Source organism: Trichosurus vulpecula, chromosome 2 (assembly GCF_011100635.1).
Source record: "Trichosurus vulpecula isolate mTriVul1 chromosome 2, mTriVul1.pri, whole genome shotgun sequence".
NCBI classification, from domain to species: Eukaryota; Metazoa; Chordata; class Mammalia; order Diprotodontia; family Phalangeridae; genus Trichosurus; species Trichosurus vulpecula.
The window spans coordinates 454,459,713-454,481,494 of record NC_050574.1 but is presented as its reverse complement, the minus strand read 5'-3'; the positions used below and the strand labels follow the sequence as shown (position 1 = coordinate 454,481,494).

At 39.0% G+C, this 21,782-nt stretch overlaps 1 protein-coding gene across 1 annotated transcript in view; it reads left to right on the top strand.

The window, feature by feature from the left end:
- Positions 1–11,956, top strand: part of SMS (spermine synthase) — a 74,395-nt gene extending 62,439 nt beyond the window's left edge. Inside the window, exons 10-11 of the mRNA XM_036745507.1 lie at positions 5,517–5,632; positions 11,257–11,956. Coding sequence (XP_036601402.1) covers positions 5,517–5,632; positions 11,257–11,296 — 156 coding nt within the window. The 3' untranslated portion in view covers positions 11,297–11,956. The remainder of the gene's footprint in view (positions 1–5,516; positions 5,633–11,256) is intronic.
- Positions 11,957–21,782: the final 9,826 nt, after the last annotated feature.

The window sequence follows — 21,782 nt, the reverse complement described above, 5'->3', positions numbered from 1 at the left end:
CCAATGATAAGGTGTTAAAGTAAGGTCTTTGATGCTGGATCTTCTAATTCCCATCTCTCTGCCCCCCCCCCCCCCCCCCCCCCCCCCAACTATTGCCTCTCCTTCAGAACTGGAGATCAGACCCTTTTTCTTGTTTCCTTACGTTTTAGCTGGAGAGGTGAGAGCGTTTATTAGCGAGTGAGCCACGTTCACTGATGTCATTGGGAAAAAGCTTGGTGGAGGAGATTTGAGCTGAGTCTTGAAGGCCACATGACACTTGTGAAATGAACACTGGATCTGGGTTCAAATCCTGGTTATTCCACTTAGTACTCGTGTGGCCTTGGGTGGGTCACTTAACATTCTCATTTGTAAAATGAGAGGGAAGGGGCTAGAACGAAGGTCTCTTTCTCTTCTACATCTATGATTCTACTGTAGGTTCCTACTTTTCTTCTCCGCTCTATCCCTCCCAATTTTGGAATGTCTGTTCCCTTAGGATCTATTTGCCTTAGTGATCAGGAGATGGACGAGGTAGTCAGAACCCTCAGGAGCCTCTGGTCAGGCCCTGGCCTTGCTCCTAAAGTGGTCGTGAATAGAGTAGTATAAATAGCTGGACTCACACCTGGTAGGTAGGAAGTTTAATTTATCATGAATCTAGTTTTACCTTCAATCTTGCTGTGAGTTTTTCTTTGAGAAGTTGCATAAAATTGTTTTAACATGGGATCAGGAAGTCCCAGAAGTTATTCACTTACATTCTTTTAATTCTAAAAAAAATTTCTTTTGGCCTTTTTTATCCCAAGGGGTATTTCATACTCCTCTCTTCCTCCCTTGAACTCAATTCTTTTAAGCATATTTCTATCCCAAACCTGTTTTTTTGGCCAAGTTTGGGAAATGTTGTCATGGGAAACTGAAGTAGTTCTGTATTTTTTTTTCTCCTTCCTGAAAATATTACTAGTCACTGTATTTTTTTTAAATCAGTTTATTTTTAGTTTTCAACATTCACTTCCGTAAGATTTTGAGTTCTAAATTTTCCCCCTCTTCCTCCTCTCCCCTCCGCCCAAGATAGCATGCAATCTGATACAGGCTCTACATAGTCATACAAAACACCTTAAGTTGTTGTGGGTTTTGTTTTGTTTTTTAATTACAAAGAAAGATTCAGTGGAGAGGGGACATAATTTTGGCATAAAAACAAAAGGCAACAATAAATTTTTAAAGATGCAAATTTTTTTTTAAAGATCTGATTATTAAAATTTAAGTCATTGCTAACGTGAAAATATGTTTAATATGAATGTATATGTATATGGTCCCTTTCGCAGACTGTCTCTGACCATAGTGTATACCGTATTCCACCGAGAGGAGGAAGGTATATCTCCTTATCAGCTCTCTGAAACAGACCGTTTGTTACAGTTCATCATTACTAGTTTAACTGTTTTTAGTATTTTGATAGTTAAATATTACTCATTTTAGGTTTGTGGGGTTCTTTTGCTTTTGTTTTTTTAGTGTTCTGTATTATTCTCTTGGTCTTGGTTTAGTGTGCATCATTCCATACGAGTCCATGTTTTTCTGAATGTCACCATTTCCTAAGAGTAGCGTCATATTCTCTTATACCTGTTCCACCGTTCCCCAGTTGATGAGGACCTGTTCTGCACTCGGTTACTTGCTCCAACAGAATGCTGCAGTGAATATTACACATCAGACCTTTCTTTCTGTCCCTCACCTTCTTCAGGTATATGCCCGATACAACCCTAGATTTTCTCATGTGCTCATCCCTTCCCTATGTGGATTATTGCCCTTTTATCCTGTTTATATCTTGTTTGCACATAATTGTTTTCATGTTTTATATCTTGTTTGCACATAATCGTTTACGTGTTTTATATCTTGTTTGCACATAATCGTTTACGTGTTTTCTTCCCCCTTAGACTGTGGCTTCCTTGAGACCAGGGATTGTCTTTTGCCTTTCTTTGTCTCCCTCGTGCACCTGCTTACTGATTATTTTTGACTGAAACTGACTTCACAGATGATAGATGTAGAGTAGAAAGGGGCCTTGGAAGGAGAGTGTCCAGACCCCCAGGGATTTGACTGCCCAAGGTTGCAGAGGTGGTTGGTGGCAGAGGTTTGAGTTTTGAACTGGGATCCAAATTCATCACCTTTTGTACTCTACCATATTTCCCTTCCTAACAGCTAGGAAAAAACAGAGTATTTCTTATTTTGATACAGTACTGAGAAAAATGAGTGGATTTGAAAAGAAATGTATCTTGTTTCTTTTTTCGTACGCCTTGATTTGTGACGGTGGTTTGGGTTTTTTTAGGGTGTTCGACAATGTGAAAAAAATAGCAGTAAAACTTTGCCCGTTTCCTTCCTGTACCTCACCACATTGTCACTCCAAAGAGGTCCTCCCATGTGCCCTTTACAAAAAGCTGTGAATTTTAAGATGACAAAGAACAGGTCTTCAGAGGCTGGTTCACTGTACCTTAGTCGTATTGCCATTATATGACTTCCACAGTGGTGATATGTTCTAAAAATCACCCAGCAGCATCTTCTATTTGTGAATTTTAAATTACACATGTGGTGTTTGTGGACTCTCACCGTGAACTTCATGTTGAAATAAAATTATATGCCTAGCAAAGGGCAGTTGAGCCAAATACCCACTGAAGCCTTCCAGATGATAATAGGTTACTAAACAAATAGACCTTAAAAAATAACGTCATTTTGTGTGATTGGGCTAAATTAAACCATTTCGTTTTTCTTGAGGATGAAATCTTTTCTGGTCTGTCAGCTGTAGCTATTATCAAACCAGTTTTAAAGACCTGAAGTATTAGAGAAGACTGTGACAAGTTTATTTTTAAAATGAACTTAATCTAACATCATCTCCTTCATATTTTGTTCAGGGCCTAATCGCATAGTTAGTAGAGGGTTGCCATCAAAGTGAGGAAGACCTAGTTTCACATCCTGATACATTTGGCTCCTGGGCCATTGCCAAAGGGACTCTTGATGCTCCAGCAACTTCTTAAGATGGTGCAGACCTCTTCCCTGCCCCTCCCTGCCAAAAAACCAAAAACAGCAGCAGTAGCATTGGGGGGGGGGTGGGGGCGGGGTGTGTTCAAATATTTTGAGCTGTGTTGAAGGTCTTTTTTTTTTTTAAGGGGAATAAATACTTTTAATAGTATAAGTTTTTTTTTTTTTCTCCTCCTAATTCCTAAGATCCCAGAAAATAATGATGGGAAGTTAAAGTAATTATGTCATCTAAAAAACCATTTTTCTCTGTTTCACTGAAAATCTCCTAGAAATGAAACACAAAATGGCATAGTGGAGAAAACACTAGACTCGGAATCCTTTCTGCCTTTCCAGTGTTTTATTTCCCCATATGACAAGCTGCTTGCAGCCAGCTTCTAACATCTGACCCACTGAAGTGTAAACATTTAGTGAACTTCCTCAGTTTTCTTTCCCGGATCCTTGGTTGAAAGATGGATATTTCAGTTAGACATGGGAAAAGATAAAGGAATTATAACCAGTTAGAGGCTTCATTTCCCTCAATTTAAGCTTGTCTTCTTAACCTCATCTACACATCTGTAACACTCTCAATTAGGTGGCTTTTCAGTAAAAAACCCTTGTTTTATTTCCCCTGTGGGCCAGCAGTTTCTGTCCTGTAAATGGTAGGAAAGGAATTTCTCAGTCACAAGTATTTATTGGCATGTAAAATAAAGACAATAGAATCTTAGTTCTCTTGATTCCTGGGATTCTTGATAGGTTTTCTGTAGATGTGGAAGATACAGATGAGAATTGAGTGCAAGAGCTTCCATCTAAAAGACTCGAACATACTTAAAATATTACTATGCTTATTCAGTGCATTAATCTTCCAGAGAACTGTATAAAATCATGGCTGGCTTCTGTGAAACTTTAACTTTGGGGGAGAAGAGTTCTTCTAAAACAACCTCAGTGGGAAAGTTTTTCTGAAAAGACTATTCCATATTAAACCAAATGGAGCAGGTCTATTTATGTTTTAAGTAATCATCGCTGTTTCTTTGAACAAAAACAAGGGAACATTTAATAATTGGTATTTTTTTTTACAGCTATTATGGGGATATTATAAAGGTGGTGTGTGTGTGGTATAAGTCAGAGCGTTTGGAAGACGGGTTCAAGTTTTGTCTCTTGACACACAGTGGTTCTGTGACTATGTATAAAGTCATTTAACCTTTAAGTACCCCCAGGCAACATTCTAAGGCTTGAGTTTCAGTCACATTATCGGTTTGTACCTCCCTTCCACATCTCACCCCCTAAATGTTGACATAAATAATGGTAATAAGATGGTTGGTTTCTCTGGTGCTAATGCATTATTAATGATTCATTCATTGTGTCAGCACCATCCAATCACAATAAATATCGAAGAACATTCGTATTCATGTATAGGTGTATATAGATAGATACAGATTATCCACAGCAGTAGCGTGAGTCTCGAGTTCTCGTCGAGTTCAGTGATCAGCTTCTCGATATCTAGCGAGGTGTTTTGTTTCTTGGTATCGTCAGGCTTGCCATTTTGGGGGAAAATTTAAAGCTTTAAGTATGATAAAAGACCTTCGACGTCATCTGGTCCAACACATAAGGCAGAATATGTTATTTTAAAAATTTAAATAGGGCGGTGACTAAAGTAATCAACCGAACTATAGAAGTTGAAATAATTTTGAAGGTAAGAAACTACACTTTTACAACACTTACAGTCTTGATAGAAAAATCACAATTTATATATATTTGTGTGTGTGTGTGTGTATATATATATATGTATATATATATATACACACACACACATATATAAATATATAAAACAATACAGGCAATGAATGTTATGATTGTTACTGACGCCATTGAATCCTGTGGATTTATGTGGCTGCTTTATCGTTCTTTATGTTGTAACCATTTGAAATGGATTGGTAAGTGAATCGGAAGATTATGAAGCTGACAATTTCATTCTTTAAATGGAATCTGACACCATTTGTAATAAAGTACTGAAGGCTTTTTTCCCTTTTAGAAAGGGAGCTTTAGAATGGAATATCACTATGCTACAAATATAAAATAGGATTAAAGTAGTATGGAAAGACACTATTTAATGCAAAGTAAACAGAGACAACCATACACAAAGTAACTACCACAAGGACAGTAACAGCACCCACAGAATAATTAAAAGTGAATGTTGCAGAATTACAGAGGACAGGCATGGGTCCAAGAAGAAATGAAAAGAAATCCACCCCCCTCCTCTCCAGTCCTTTGTAGAGGTGGGAGGTCCATAGGTAAGGGACATTGCGTGTGTTTTCAGATTTTTTTAAAATAATGTTGATGGGTTTACTAGGTTTTTCCCCCCCACCCGCACTCTCCCATTTGGGAGCTGAGAGAGACATAAGAAATTTAGGCAGTATGAAAATAAAAGATCACAGTAAGATTCATTTCTTAAGTGGTAGCCTGAACTTTTTTGACAGGTCTCTTAGGTTGTGCGTGGGGTCTATGAGTAGGAGCTTTTGAGTAGCGTCTTATCTTATTTTGTTTTTCAGGGGAACTGTATCAATTTGACTGAAGCCTTGACTCTCTATGAAGAACAACTTAGCCGGCTTTATTGTCCTGTGGAATTCTCAAAGGAAATTGTATGTGTTCCCTCATACATGGAATTGTATCCTTTTCTTTTTTTTCTTTTTTTTTTTGAATGGGACACGGAGTCTATATGGAACACCCAAGGAAGCCTCATCTAATCAAGCTGCTTAGATTCAGATCATAAACTAAAAGTTTGTTGCTTGTTTATTTGTTTGTTTTGTACCAGAAGGCACTTGAAGTGAGGGAACCCCCTTTACAGGGAGAGTAGGTACCAATCTAAACTTAGAGCCTTAGGAAGTTGCCTGGGGCACTGAGACATTAAGGATCAATGAGGTAAGGCTCTTAGCACAGTGCCTGGTACTTACCAAGCACTAAATAAAGTTTATCTATCGTCATCATAATTATTATTACATATTATTATTAGAGGAGTTTGGCCAGAGTCACACAGATAGTATACATTGGAGTTGAGACTTGAACAACCAGATTTTGAGAGCAGTATTTTATCCATCAAATCACAGCTGCTTAAATTGATTTCATTAAGTGCCCCATGTAGCATTTCCACATGACACTCTAAAAACCTATTTCAGACTTTTGGGGGATGGTGGTGACTATAGATGTGTGACTTGGTTGACATCAAGAATTCCTCTAAGAGAGAAAACTCCCTCTACCAATGCGGGCTGGCCCCTTCTTTGCCAACGGATAGTCTTACAGAATAGCCAAGAGCCCTGAGAGATTACGTCTTAACCCCAAGGCCACACAGCCACAGTGCTTCAGAGGCTTAGCTCTTCCTAACTTCCTGAGCAGGAGCCAGATCTCCATCTAATATACTTTGTTGCTTCTCTTATCTACCCTTTCAGGTCCGACTTTATAGAGCTTGCTTTCTTCAGTTATCACGTACATGATTTCCTTTACTGCAAGATTTCTGTCCTATTGAATTAAAATAGGGACTTTGGACAGTGGGAAGAACAGTATCTGCAGTGAGATAGAAACTGATAACGAATAAATTGAAAATTGTACATAATAGTCATCATTGTCATAATTATAAGGACAGCCAACATTTATATAGCTCCTATTATGTGCAAGTGTTTGGCAAATGTTATCACTAGCTCCTCACAATTACCCTGGGAGGTAGGTGCTACCACTATATCCCCAGTATGCTTACTATCACCTGGGCTGAATCTTAAAGGAAGCCAGGGGAACCAAGAGGTGTCTTGCTTGACTAAGTGGTCTGTGCATCTCTCCAATGTTTTAGTATAATTAATAGATTTTTCAGTCATATTAAGGAAATGAAGCTAGAAATTTCAGGTAGTGGGTAAGGTGGTCACTTTTTTTGGATAGTGCTTTATTTTTTCCCCAATTACATGCAAAAACAATTTTTAACATTCCTTTTTTTTTAAATTTTGAATTCCAAATTCTCTCCCTCCCCCCGAAGCCCTCCTCCCCCCAAGATGGAATGCAATTTTGATACAGGTTATGCATGTGCAGTCATGCAAAATGTATCCAGGCTAGTTATATTGTGAAAGAAACACAGACGAAAAAACCCAGCTAAAAAGATAGAGTGAAACACAGTGTGCTCCCTCTGCACCCAGACGCCCATTAATTCTTTGTGATGTGGAGAGCAGTTTTTTTCCACCATGAGTCCTTTGGAGTTGGCTCGAATCATTGTATTTCTGAGAATAGCCAAGTCGAACCTGGATCCAGTGTTGCTGTTGCTTGTATACGCTGTTCTCCTGGTTCTGCTCAATCCATTTGCATCAGTTCATGTGAGATTTTCCAGGTCTTTCTGAAAGCGTCCCTCTCACCGATTCTTATCACACAATAGTGATCCATTGCAATCATACTAAAACTTATTCAGCTGTTCCCTAATTGATGGATGTCTCCTCAGTTTCCAGTTCTTTGCCACCCCAAAAAGAGCTGCTATAAATATTTTTGTACAAAAATGTCCTTTCCCTTTTTTTAAAAAGTTCTTTAAGCTGCAGACCTAGTAGTGGTATTGCTGAATCAAAGACTATGCATAGTTTTATATAGCTTTTGGGGCACTGTTACAAATTGTTCCTCAGAGTGGTTGGATCAGCTCACAACTCCAGTAAGGTGGTCGTTTTAACCCTTTGTTGGAATTTCCCCTAAGCTGTTTTGGCTTTTTGCAACTCTTACTCCGTTTCTGCTTTTAGATATTTTCTCATGGTAGGTGTGGGGCGTACTGTGAGGATGACGTGAAATGTCATGGATTGTAAATAAGAGAGGGAACCATACAGACTTAAGGTAGCAACAAGCAAAATTTTAGTGAAATGGTTTTTAGATAAATTATTTACAAAAGGAATAGTAGTACCTGCTTGTTTACAGCTAATGCCTCTGTCTTGGGTGCCTAGGGGCATTTGTGTGGCTCTGTCAAAGCGAAAGGTGCCTGGAACTTGGAGTAAGGGAAACTGGCAGAAATCCTGTTACAACAGGTGCATGCCAGTAAGGTTGTCAGCTATTGACTGTTCTCTCTTCTGTCCTCTAGTTATTCACTCACTCCTGAGTTAATTTAATTCATAAAACTCTATGGTTTGGTCCCATCTACACATTTGCTCGCATCTCTGTTATGAGTACTGTCTAACCATTCTGAGTTAGTGTTTCTCTAACATGGCCTCTGGACCCATTACGTTTCTAAACATCATCGAAGATTCCTTAAAGAGCTTTTCTTTATGTGGGTTATATGTACTGCATTAGAAATTAACACTGATGATCTTTAAAATATTCATAAATTTATTAAAAATAACCATAAATACTATTTTAATGAAAAATAACTGTATTAGCCAAAAGAAAAATGTATTGGGAAGAGTGGCATTGTTTTGTACACTTTGCAAATCTCTTCACTGTCTGGCTTAATAGATGACAGCTGGATTCTCATGTCTGCCTTCTGCATTCAAGCTGTTGAAATATGTTGTTTTGTTTGATGTATATGAAGAAAATCTGGCCTCACATAGATATGTTATTGCAAGGAAGAGGAATATTTTAATAGCCAAATAACATTATTACTGAAATTATCAAAGTAAATTTTAAAACTCATAGACCTCCTGAAAGGGCTTTGGGGACCCCCAAACTGTCCCCTATTGGGCAACTGCTATTTTAGGATGTCCAAGACATTTTTACATGCCTTAGTAAGACATTAGCAAGACTTTTGGTTCAGGTTTTAAAGATATATCTTCCTGTCCCTGCATCTTAACCCCTAAGAAAATATACAAAAAATGAGAGATAACAAAAGTGCCAAATGACAGTCTAATTAGGGTTGTTCAAATCAGAAGCTCAGTACGGTAATGCTCCACTTCCTGGAAGTCATTTTTAGTATGTATTTAGTGGAAAGTGTGCCAGATTTAAAGTTTAGGATCTGGGTTCAAATCTCAACTCTTCTGTTTAGTATCTGTGGAAAAGTAACTTCTTTGGGTCTGTTTCTCTTCTGTGACAAGATCAGATCGGACTAAGTGACTTCCCAGTTCTCTTCCACCTTTAAATCTATTATCCTGTGATGTCAGACTTTTGGTAACTTAATACTCTAGAAAAACTATGAACTCGAAGCAAACACAAAAAAATCTTCCACGTGGTTCACTAAACCTGGGGATTAAAGCTTTTTTATTTTATGGAAGAGGCTGTCAGGTGGTCACGCAGAGCCTTACTTAGAATTGTCCCTTGAATAAAAACTAAACAAACTTTGTTAGCCTGGTTATGGAGTCCACACAATTGGGGGACAGAGTGTGTGTGTGTGTGTGTGTGTGTGTGTGTGTGTGTGTGTGTGTGTAATAGGCTGGCATGTGGGATAGAGAAGGGAGGTTTCAGGAGGCAACCAACAGTCATTAATTGCCTATTTGGTGTCAGGCACCTAATAAAAAAAGGGAACACTGGATTTGTATTGAGAGTCCCCGAGTCCGTACGGTGAAGGGGGGTTAGGACTGACATCTCCAGCTTGAATTTGAGATCAGGGGAAGAGAGAATCTTACAAAAAGGCACCGAACTAGCAAAGCACAGCAGTGTTGTAGGAGAGGAAGCAGCCCTGCACCTTCACAGCTCCTGTGGATATCATATTTCAAGACTGTGTTAATTTATGGGCCTCAGTTTCCTCATCTGGAAAATATGGACATACAACTTTATTGTCCCTAAATCCATGATTTATAATTGCCATTTCTTGATTTGGAATTAGTTAGGTTTAACATTATTTGAGAAGACTAGGAAATGAATAATAGATCTAGAAAGATTTCCATTAACATTTTTTAAAGGAATGCTTAAAATGAGTAAGTTTTTAGGTATTTGGGAAGTTGTGTATATAAGGATCATCTCATTCATTCCTTGAGTATGAATAAACAGGACTGCTGTGCCAGTTTTTGGATGTGAAGGCAGTTCAGTTCTTAGACTGTTTCTAAGCGAGAATCTTTAGTGATAGCTACAGTAAAAGGAGAGCTGATTTGCTTTAGAGAATGAGTATAGATTGGAGAGCCTCAGGAAAATGAAGTTTATGAGTTACGATTGTTAATCCCATGGGTTTGTGTAGTGCCTTTCCTACTTTGAGCTTGCCTTATAATGAAGATATCATCATTGGATGCTTCTTCTGGAATTCTGGAGTAGAATGAAAAAAAAAATACTTTTTGTTTGTTTAGAAAAAATGTTGAATTGGTGGTTAAATGAATCTCTCCAGACTGGTTGTATGTTAAGGAAGTGCAAGCAGAAGTGTAATCTCCTGGAAAGATTAGAGCCCAAGTTTGTTTTCTTTTTATCTAGATCAGGGGTTCCGCCATGATGTCTGTAAACTCATTTCTTGACTAGATGCACCTATTTAGGGATATGGAGCCCCGGCTGTAGCAGTAAACTACGAAATCTAAAATACCAATAACAAATCCATACAAAGTTGAAAACATAAAGGTCGCCAGTCTTGCCATACAAATATGGCAGCTCCTGTAACTCCATGTAGCTCAACCCATTTTTGAATAGGAATCCTTTTTTTCAATTTCCTCAAAAGACCATCTAGGTCCTCTGGAAATCCAGAGATGGGGAACTGCCTCCTTCCAAAGGCTGCGGTCTGTTCCACTTTGAGACGTATCAGATAGTTGGGAAGTTTTCTTGTAGCATCTGCATTTTCCAGTTTCCAGTGACTGTTGACCAGTATTTTATATTTCTCTTTCCCCTTGCCTTTGGCAGCTGTGCAGTTTAAAACGTGGGAAATAAACATGGGAAATTTCAAAAATCACTGAATTGAACATTTCTCCCAGGTGTCAGAATTGCGTGAATTTCCCGAAACTTTCTGAATCTCTTTCACCAGAGGCTACTAAAAACAGCATTACAGAATGAGATCTGTTTTTGGAAGTCACTGGTGTATTGTTTTGTTTGACTATGTATCATTGTTACTCACTCCTTTCCATTTATTTATTTTTCTTTCTCTTTATTGTTCAGTAGGGTGGGGGGAGGGAAGAGAAACAAAACATTAGCATCATTTTAACAAAATGGAGGGTCCCTTAGGCAGGCTCCAACTCATGTATGTAATATAGCTCCTCAGTCGTGCCTTTTCCATTTCATCGATGGTATCAGGAAAGTGGCATGACCATTCTTTGTACACAAAAAGGACAGAAGTCTTCATCCAGACTCTGGCGTGTGTGAGGTATTAGCTGGTACTTCAGAATTTTTCTTTGAATGACATCTGTTTGTTTTCCTTGACCCTCATTCCCCTCCCCTCAGGTGGGTGTTTTACACTGTTTGGAAGAAAACTGAATTTTGAAGATTAGTCTCGCCTCCATATTGCCATCTTGAACCTTTTAAATTATATGCTCTAGGTGATCCTGAAATTAGTCATTCTATTGATTGTGAAGTCCTTAAAAAGTTTTTTTTATTATTATTTTAATTTAAAAAAGCAAATGGAAAAATGTATATTTTGATGAGCTCTAGGGTGTTATTTTTTGAAAGTCAATTTAAAGATGAAATGGCAGCGCTGCTGCTGAATGCACTGAACCTTTTAGAATGTGATCCTTGTATTTCTCTGTTAATGTAGGCTTTGATGATAGAGCTTCAGTAGTGTGTGTGTGTGTGTGTGTGTGTGTGTGTGTGTGTGTGTGTGTGTGTGTGAGAGTGTGTGAGAGAGAGACAGAGAAGAGAGAATGAATGAAAATGAATGGATGGATGTGTGGGAGTGCATGGGATAGAAGTCTTATTTTTTGTTTCTTTTTTTAAAGTTTCATTCTGTTAAAAATTTCATTGTTAAGGGATATTTGAAAATATGTATATTTTTCCTTTTCCAAAAGTTGATTCTGTTTAAGAAATTAGGTTAAAGGAAACTCTTAAGTCAATAACAGTGCTTCCATTATAAAAAGGAATTTTGGGTGTGTTTTTTAAAAAACTTACTCTCAATACTCTGGTTCCATAAAACAAATTCTTACGCAGATGTAATTGTAGTTCTGTTTTTTAAGTGTGTATATGTATGTATGTATGTATGTACATATACATATATAGTTTCATTAACCAAGCTGCACAATAGATATCTTTCCTTTGTCTCTCTCCCTCCCACCACCCACCCCCATTCCCCCAATTCATTACACATGCAGATTTGTTGGTTTTTTTTTTTTTTTTGTGAACTTGAATTCTGATGTTAGGTTAGTAAATCTAATTTTGGTACCATCAGATGAATTCAAAGTCAAAGTGTGCCCCCCCATCCTATGTCACACTTTTGTGTGAGACATTGAAATGAGGCTCTCTTTGGATAGCTAGGTGCTCCAGGAATTTATAGGAGTACTAGAAAGTTGTAGTAGCTTAGAATGAAACGCAAGAGAACTAAACAGCCAAAGGCTCTGTACTTCTTGTCTTCTGAAGGGGCGTAGGCTGGCAGATCTTACGAAGCTTTCCAAGTTCGCAATTCACGTAAGCTGCAGTACATATTGGATCATTGCATTTGTTGAGATTTCACGTATTTCAAAGTTAAGGTTTGAGATTTCAAATTTAAGATTTCTTCCCTTGGCCATTTCGTGCCTGTGTCTTTGTGAAAAATTCATTTAGTTTTCTGATTGGATCAATTCATCTACGGGAACTTTGCTGTAAGTAGGCCATTGTAAATGAGACATTCTATACCGCTTGTAAGGAGGAAAAAAAGATACTTTCTATAATGCTTAAGGGAGAAATTTTTTTTTAAGCAAGCTCTCTCCTTCCCAGATTTCATTCTGCATTTCAGAAGAAACAAATATTCTTTAAAATGTAAGGGGTTTTAATTGCTTGGCTTATTGGGGTGGGAGGGAAGAGAAGAGAATATTAATGGTTCCCCTTATTAAGCATATAGGATAAAACATGATGTTGTAACTGGCTTGTCTTTACCAAGAAATAGTTTTTGTTATGTTAGACACGTGGTAAAATTTGTCTTTGACAGCTTTTGTAAAATGGATGAGCTTAAATTGAGAACGCTTGTAGAGCAAAGGCTGGGTATAATGTTCATATATGTGTTTATATGTGAATATTATAGAATATACACACATACAAATTATATTCACATAATGTATAATGGTGCTGTTAATGTTCAAATAGCATTTGAGTTGAACAATGAGAGGGAGCATTTTTCTTCATTGAAAAACCCACCACTGCCACTGAAAAGCAACCTGAAATAATTGTGCTTTCCAACATGGTGCTGGGAATACGGTGTGACTGGCATCTAGGCGTGACTTGAACTTTGAACTTGAGGATCAGATCAACTTGTGGGCCGAAGCAGGATATCCAGCGATCCGTCTGGGGGCACAGGTCCTGCTACAAAAACACCAAGTCAGAAATGTGTGTGGTGGGTTTGTACATTCAGGTCCCCGGAAAGGTACATTCAGTGCAGAGGTATATGGGGTGGGTGGGGAGGGGAAGTGAGGGGAGGGTGTGGGAGAGGGGGAGGGAGAGGGAAAATGCGTTGTGTGAAACCAATAATGCACACAACCTCTATAATTTTCTTATTGTCATTAATTTGCGTGGAGAAAGAATGGCCTTTGGTTTTGAAAATATTTTGTAGTTACTTCAAGAAGATAGCATGCAAATACTGAATACTGGTGACTTTATTTGCTGTTGCTGAAGAGATTCTGAAGAAATGTTTAAAGAGTGAAGCACTGTCATTTAAGATTTATTTTTAATGCTGTAGTGTGAAATTTAAAGTTCAATTCTCTCTGTACAGTGAGCTTTGGAATGGAACATACTATATATAGCGCAATATATAGACTTTTTTTTTTTTTTTACAATGAAAGGCAAATGTGGACATAGTTATGAGCCCAGTTCCACACCTATCAACAAGTACCAAGAATTGATTTGTGTTTATTTGTATTCTTTGCACCAAATGCTGCTTCCACCTAGAAATGTGATTATTTAAAAAAAAAAAAAACAAAAAAAACTTGATTGATGGTGATCTGACTGTGCTCCAGAAAGACTGCTGGCAATGTTTTCGCTGCCTTAGTGCAGTGCGTATGTTAAATAAAGGTATGCTATGACCATTTGGGGAGTTGCCTTATTTGTTTGGGGCCATTATACTTTTCCAAAGCTGTGCAGTGGTTTGCTACCACCTGACTTGGTTTGTCAACCTACCTTTTCATTTTGATCTGCCCACCTGGGGCCAATTGTGAGGGATGAGTAAAAGTTAGGGAAAGTTGGGTTTCCACAGAAGAGTGTTAATTAAGTTCCACAGATTGAATAATTGTGACAGCTTGAACAAAGAAGGAGTAAAAATTAACCAGGATAAGGGTTCCCAGCCAGTCCGAATAAAGGAAACTCAGGATATTAGGAGAACTGGCCTAAACCGGCCAGATAACGGTCAGGGTTGAAGAGAGAATTGGGTCAAATTGGCTAATTGAATGTTACCTTACACACCCACAGGCGTTTTGTGCCATTTTCGAACATAGGACGTGTGATGAGGGGAGGGGGATGTGCTTATACATATCAAGGAGAGAACATAAGAGGAGGTGTATCAGGAAAAGAGGAGAGGACCGATCTGAGGGGAGGTACTGAGTGGATGATGCATCAGTCTGGGTCAGTCTGTACTGTAAAACTGATCTCCTAAGCAGCACTGCCCCTTCCTAAAGAAGGGCAGAGTCCACTCCTGGCCAGGAAAGTTCTCCAGCTCCTTTGGATTCCTCAATAATAATAAATTGTTCCTGATTACTGAATTTTAGTTTCAAGCGTATTTGTAACAATTTGGTGCCAAACCCAGGACCGAACCAGGGTCTTATGGGGGTAAGAGGGAACTGACCCCTCTAACAAGCTTCCTCCTCCACCCCCAAGCCTGGAAGCAGCATGGGCCAGAGGAGTACTAGGGGGTGTGAACTCAGAGTCATGATGAGGGGGATTTGTTCTTTTGAAGTATGAGTTGAGTCAAGGGGATGCACTCGAGGACATAGAGGACCACGTGTGGCTGCGAGGCCACAGGTTCCCCACCCCTGGATTGGGGGACTTCATTGGAAGCCCCGGACTGATGAAAGAGTTGTGAGAAAGTCACATCTTGGTTACAGGATTGACCCAATCTTAATTACTGTTGTGCTTTGTTCATCCTTTAAAAAATCGTGATTTCGTTGGTGTATAGAGCTCCCGGATGAGGGAACTCCCTCTACCTATGCAGATCATCACCACTTTTACAACTTTCAGTTGTATAGACCATAGGTGTCAAATACCTCAGCTTCAAATGGCCCATCACACTCCAGAGTGTATCCTGAACTAGATTAAAATGTGATTGGGAAATACAAATAAAAATACGATAAAAACATAATGTGGTTTTGTAAGTCAATAAACAATCCCCAGGGATCTTTATGTAAGGTGTGGGCCCTCATTCCCATTTGAGTTTGTCTGCCAGACCACAAGAAGAGATTCATGAGAAAGGCTTAGCCAGGAATAATGGATTCGGCGCACCTGGGTATAATCTTATGAGGGAAAGCCTTGAACCTTTATGCAGTCATTGAGTTCCAGCCTTTTGGGGAAAAAACAATGAGGAAACTGGTTCGGAGACATTTGACCATGTTTCAAACAGGTCTTAAGACTATTAGCCATCAGACAACAAGTATTAAGTACCTACTGTGTGTCAGGCACCTTGCTAGCCTTGGGATACGAAGATGAGAAAACAGTTATTGCCTTCAAGGAGTTTATATTTGAATGGAGGAAAAATTAGTATGTTTATATACGTATACTTAAATACACAAAATGTATCAGCGGTTTTATACATATGGTAGTACTTAATTTAGAATTTACATATGTATAAATATAGGGCAGCTGTGCAGTGGATTGAGCACCAGGCTTTGAGTCAGGGAGACCTCAGTTAAAATCCTGCCTCAGACACTTATCAGCCAGGTGACCCTGGGTAAGTCACTTAACTGGCTCAGTTTCTGATCTGTAAAATGAGTATTTTTTTCCCCTGAAAAGCCCAAAAACTGATTATGAAGCACTAGACAAGACCGAAAACAATTGAGCAGCATTAAATAAATGTACATGTGGGGAGTGTGTGTGTGTGTACTATAGACCCAGGGCGGGGAACCTGCAGCCTTTTGACTGAGTCCGTGTTTATGGAACAAATCCTTTGTTAAGGATCCTTCTATCCCTTCAATCGGAGAGGATGTAGAGACTGGAGAACTTTCCATATCCTCCGAAAGGGCATTTGTAGGCCAGTCATCTCCTTTACCATCTGGCCTAGATTTCTGTGGACATCAAGACTTCATGCCAGATGCCTTTCTCCTGTGGTTTTAAGCTTCATTTTGTGTATTGTCTTTTCCCATTAGATCATAAACTCCCCAAGGGCAGGGACTGTCTTTTGTCCATCTTGGTTTACCCAGTTTACCACGGGGTGCGGCTGCTAGGTGGCGCAGGGGCTAGAGTGCGGGAACTGGGTTCAGGAAGACTCATCGGGAGTTCAGAAATGGCCTCAGACACTAGCTGTGTGACCCTGGGCAAGTCACTTTTCCCTGTTTCTCTGTTTCCTTTTCTGTAAAAGGAGCTGAAGAAGGAAATGACAAGTCACTCTGAAAAGGAAACCCCAAAATGGGGTCACAAAGAGTCAGACCGAATTTGATAACAAAAACTGACGCGGCAGGCTCTAGTATTTATTGGCTGATTGAATAGTTTCTGAGAGGAGGGCTGCTTTATATTCATGTCTACAAGCAGCCAGGACTCCTAAGTTTAGGAATTTGGTGGTGGGGGAGGGGGACAGAGTGACTCCGAAGCACTGCATTTGGATTCTTTTAGTGAGCCAAGATGCCGTATTTGGAAATGGGTCACACGCTTCTCAGTGTCTATTCGCATGGACATTCAGAACAAGATTGGGCCTTGGATACTGTCTAGTCCAAACTGTCTCATTTACAGATAAGGAAACTGAGTCCCTGATTAAGTCCAGTAGCTTATCTAGTGTGACGTTAGATCATTTATCATTGTCTTTTCCATGGGTATTCTAGACACAAGTTCTTGAAACAAGGTGAACCATGATATAAAATACCCTTCTTTTTTTGGAGAAGGGATAAAGTGAGTTTTTAAGGCCTAAAATGGAAATTCCGAAAGGTGGTGGAAGAATATATTCAAGGAATAGCTGTATATGTCCCAGGGCTTTTTTTTCTTCATCATTTTAGATAGAAATGTTTAAGGGAAACAGTTGGGAAGGACTGCCAGGAACGTAGCAATTTGGTTTACCGAGATCATTATATTTAGTACTCTAATGTCTAGCTTTTGGGGTAGGGGTGGGGGGGATGTTGACTTTAAGGAAAGTAAACATTTGGTCCTGATTATACCATGTTATGGTGGTGGTTGTTAGTAGGTTGTGCCATAGGACCAATGAAAAAAGAGTTGTGCAGAAAGTGGCTTAAAGGTTATCTCCACCAGGTGCTCACAAGGCTCTCCTACTCCCTAAACGATTCCTTATCCCACTCAGCACAGAAGCTGATCCAAAATTTTCTTCTCTCAATCCTCCCATGCCATTCCCTTCCCCACCTTCTCTGCCGAGAACTTAACCTCTCGTTTCATAGACAACCTTAACTCCATTCTGGAGAACTCCTGTCTTTCTCTCCTTCATCCCATTCTTATGTCATTGTCACGATCTCCTTTACTAGAGTCTCCGAGGATCTGAGTGCCAAGGTCAACCATGTACCCTTGATTGCTTTCCATCCTAGCCTCCACACAAGCCCCAATATCTTTGTGTTTTGTAGTATGTACACACACACACACACACACTTTATTTTTCAAGTAACAAGCATTTTTATTAAGAACTTTTATAAAATTTTTTCTAATTACGTGTAAAAACAATTTTTAACATTTATTCATAATTTTTGAGTTCCAGATTCTCTCCTTCCACTCTCCCCTCCTTGAGAAGGCAAGCACTTTAATATAGAATATACATCTGCAGTCATGCAAAACATTTCCACATTTACCATCTTGCAAAAGAACACAAAAAAACTCAAGAAAAATAAAGAATGTAAAAGAGGTCTGCTTCACTTTCCTTTCAGATTCCACCACTTCTTTCTGTAGAAGTCGATAGCCTTTTTCATCCTAAGCCCTTTAAAATTGTCTTGTATTGTTGGGAATAGCGAAGTTCTCTGCAATTCATCATTGAACAATATTGCTGAGTAACAAGCATCAAAAAAAAAAAATCTGCCTCTCCTATTGAGCTCAGGTTACCAAGCAGCAATTTAAAAGAAAAGCAAACATGCCTCGGTACACATCTACATAGTCCGGCAAAACAAATTCACGTGTTAGTCATGTCTGATGACCTTTCTTCAGCCTTCATTTCTTGACTTGCATCTGGCGCTGTTTACCATCTCTTCCTCCTCCTCCTGGAGAGTGTTCTCTTGATTTTCAGGACACCGCTTTGGTTCTCAGACTTCTTGTCAGCTTTTTTCCTGGTTAATCATCCACATCACAGTCCCAAAGTTGGGGTATCCCAAGGCTTTCTTTGTGCCTTTCTTCTTTCTCTAAATATTCTCTGTGACCTAATAGGCTCCTATGAATTTAATTATCATTTCTATGCCCAGTAAATAAAAATCAAATTGAATAAATAGTAATTTTTATTTACTATTATTTATTATGCTTATATTTTAATGTTCTGGGCTCATATATATACTTATAATTACTATATTATATATAATTATAATTACATAGTGATTAATATAATACATGTTAATATCTCCCTCCTAGACTCCAGGCCTACATCACTATGTGCCCATTGGACATTTTGGATTCTATATCCCAAACTGAGTTCCTAATCAGTCTTCCCTCCCCACCCCTGATTCTTCCTTTTAAGAACCTCCTTGTTTCTATTGAGTTACCGCTCTCCTCTTGGCTTCCTATGTTTGCAACTTCAACATTTTACCCTCTACCTCTTCCTTCATATCCAGTTAGCTGCCAGGTCTTACCATTTCTACCCATTTCTCTTGCATCTGAACCCTTTTTGTTGTTCACACATCCACCTCCCTAGTTGAGGCTCTCACCTGCGTTATTACCATGGTGCCAAGGCACTGTGGGAGTCATAGAACAGTTAACAAAAGGAGCCTCATTTTGCCCTAACGCTGCAAACATGACAACAGTTCAGTGGCACTTAGCTGACCAAGAAGTTGGGTCAGGGAAGCTGGGGTCAATTGAAGCCTAGAAGCCGCTTTGTCTTCTCTTAGGTAAAGCTTCCCCATGTTACGAGTGGGAAGGAAGAAGCTGCATCAAGGAATCACTGGGCTTAGGATACTAAGATAGGTGGTGCAGTAGATAGAGCTTTGCATCTGGAAAATCTAGCTCCGGTACCTACTAGCTGTGTGACCCTGGGCAAGTCACTTAACCCTGTTTGCCTCAGTTTCCTCATCTGTAAAATGAGCTGGAGAAGGAAATGGCAAACCACCCCAGTATCTATGCCAAGAAAACCCCAAATGAGGTTATGAGGAGTCAGACACGACTGAAACAACTGCACAAGAAAACCAAGATTTCCCTGCCCCAGTATGTCTCCTTTCTACACCACCTTTCACACAAATGCCACTTTCCTAAAAGATAAGTCTGCCCAAGTTACCCCATTACTCAATAAACTCAAGCGGCTCCCTACTGTTTCTAGAAACAAACAGAGGTTCCCTTGTTTGACCTTACCTCCCCAGCCTTAACATACATTCTCCGGTTGCTACACTCTACAGATCCTGACATAGAACATTCACTCCTCTGTCTCCATACTGTAACAGGCTATCTTTCATGCCTGCAATACTGTCTTCCTTCACCTCTTCCTCTTAGAATTCCTTGTCCCCTTTAAGACTCAGCTTGAGTACCTTCTGCATGAAGCCTTTCCCGATTCCCCATGCTGCTAGGGCCCAATCTCTACTCCAATTTCCTTATTAATTTATTTTGTATGTTATCTATGGCAAGTGGACGTATTGCCTCTCCTAATAGACTACGTTCCTTGATGACAGGGACTGTCTCCTTTTTATCTTTGCATCTCTAGTGCCTCAAACAGTACCTGGTACACAGCAGATAATAAATGCTCATTGGTTGACTGATAGACCTAAGAGGCCATCTAATCCTGTAGGAATAAGCTGAGGCCCAGAGAAAGAGTGAAATAGCCATGAAAATCACCCAGAAAGCAACCCACTGATTCAAGATACTAAGTCAGTACTTACAAAGAGTGAAATTTGAAATGTAGAAAAGCATTTTTTTTTCAAATGCAAATTCCTTCTGTACTAAGAAGAATGGATTTAAGGGAATGAGAAAGTGACCCTGAGTATTAGTTTAACTTTCAACATGTAACATAGAACCTAAAAATCTGTTTATTGCTTTCAAAAGTAGAATCAAACCACATCCTACTCTAACTTTGCATGTTAGAGATTAAATGTTAAGTGTTCTCAAAAAGCACTTAGCATTTTTTCAAAGCACTCAGAGCTGGGATGGTGAATACATTTGCACTGAAATCAGTTGGAAAATCAGGACATTTTGTTCAAGGGGTTTTTTTGGGGGGTGGAGCAGGGGTTGGATTGTTTCTAATAACACTGAAAGTTTGTCTTAACTTTAGGATTTGCTATCTCTATTCCATTTAAAAATGTATTATTTTATTTGTAGCTTTTATTTCAGTCTGTACTTTGGTATATGTGTATAGGGGAAAGTTTAAACTTTTGGACCAGTGGTAAAAGACTGATTATTTTTGGTATTCATTTTGGTTTTGGATGAACAGCCTATTAAATACATTTGAGGAAGACAAGTACAAAATGAAGTTGGAACCAGCATCGTTTAAAAAAAATCTTTGTGTTTCTCCTAGCATCCAATATAATGCTTTGAACATAAATAACAATAAATGAATGAATAAACAAGTAATTGAATGTCATCATCAATGGTACATTTCTGAAAGGAATCATTAAATTTAGAGACAACGGAAGTATTTACAACTCTTAACTCTCATACTATCTCTTCTTATGTAGGAAATGCCATACGACAAATCGATTCATCCCTTTTATTCCTTTCAGTAAATCTAAACGATATAAGTCTCTAGGGAGAGGGCACAGTTTCTTTAGCTGACAGCCAACCATTTAGCACCGATGTGCCCACAAATATTTGGGTTGACAAAATTCAGATTAGAAGAGATTTTAGGAATAGGAAATGGCAAAGATAGGATTTGAATTCCTGCCTTCCTGATTCCAAGGCTAGCCCTTTATCCAATAAATCGGGGTACCCTCTAATATACTGCAACTGGCAAACTTACAAACACTTATTTATAAATACACAGTTCATAATATTTTAGAGGATTTTATTTTATTAAAAAGGGGGAAAACAATATAGAAGTCACAGAATGAACAACTATTAGGCCTCCAAGTCTGTATATCTCCATTCACTCATAGTTCAGAGTATGAGGATTACCTTGGCAGAGGCCCTTCCCCAGAAGTCCAGCTATGCTTGAAGGAATGTAGAGTCCCGTGGAGTCTCTCTGTCTCTCCCTTTCTCCCCTTTACAGTCCAGTTAGGCTGACCTTGTTATTTCTCATGCATAGTATGCCGTCTTTGCACAAGCAGTGCCCCCATGCCTGAAATGCACTCTATTTTTGCCTCTACACAGTAGAATCCTGGTTACCTCAAGACTCAACTCTGGCACTATCTTCTACATGAAGCTTTTCTTGGTCACTCTATAACTATTAGCAAACAAATGAACAGGTACTAAACACCTATTATGTGCCAGGCACTGAGCTAAGTGCTTTACAAATACTATCTCATTTCTTCCTCACAATAATCCTGGAAGGTGTGTGCTATTATCACTATTTTTAATAATATTTTATTTTCACCCAG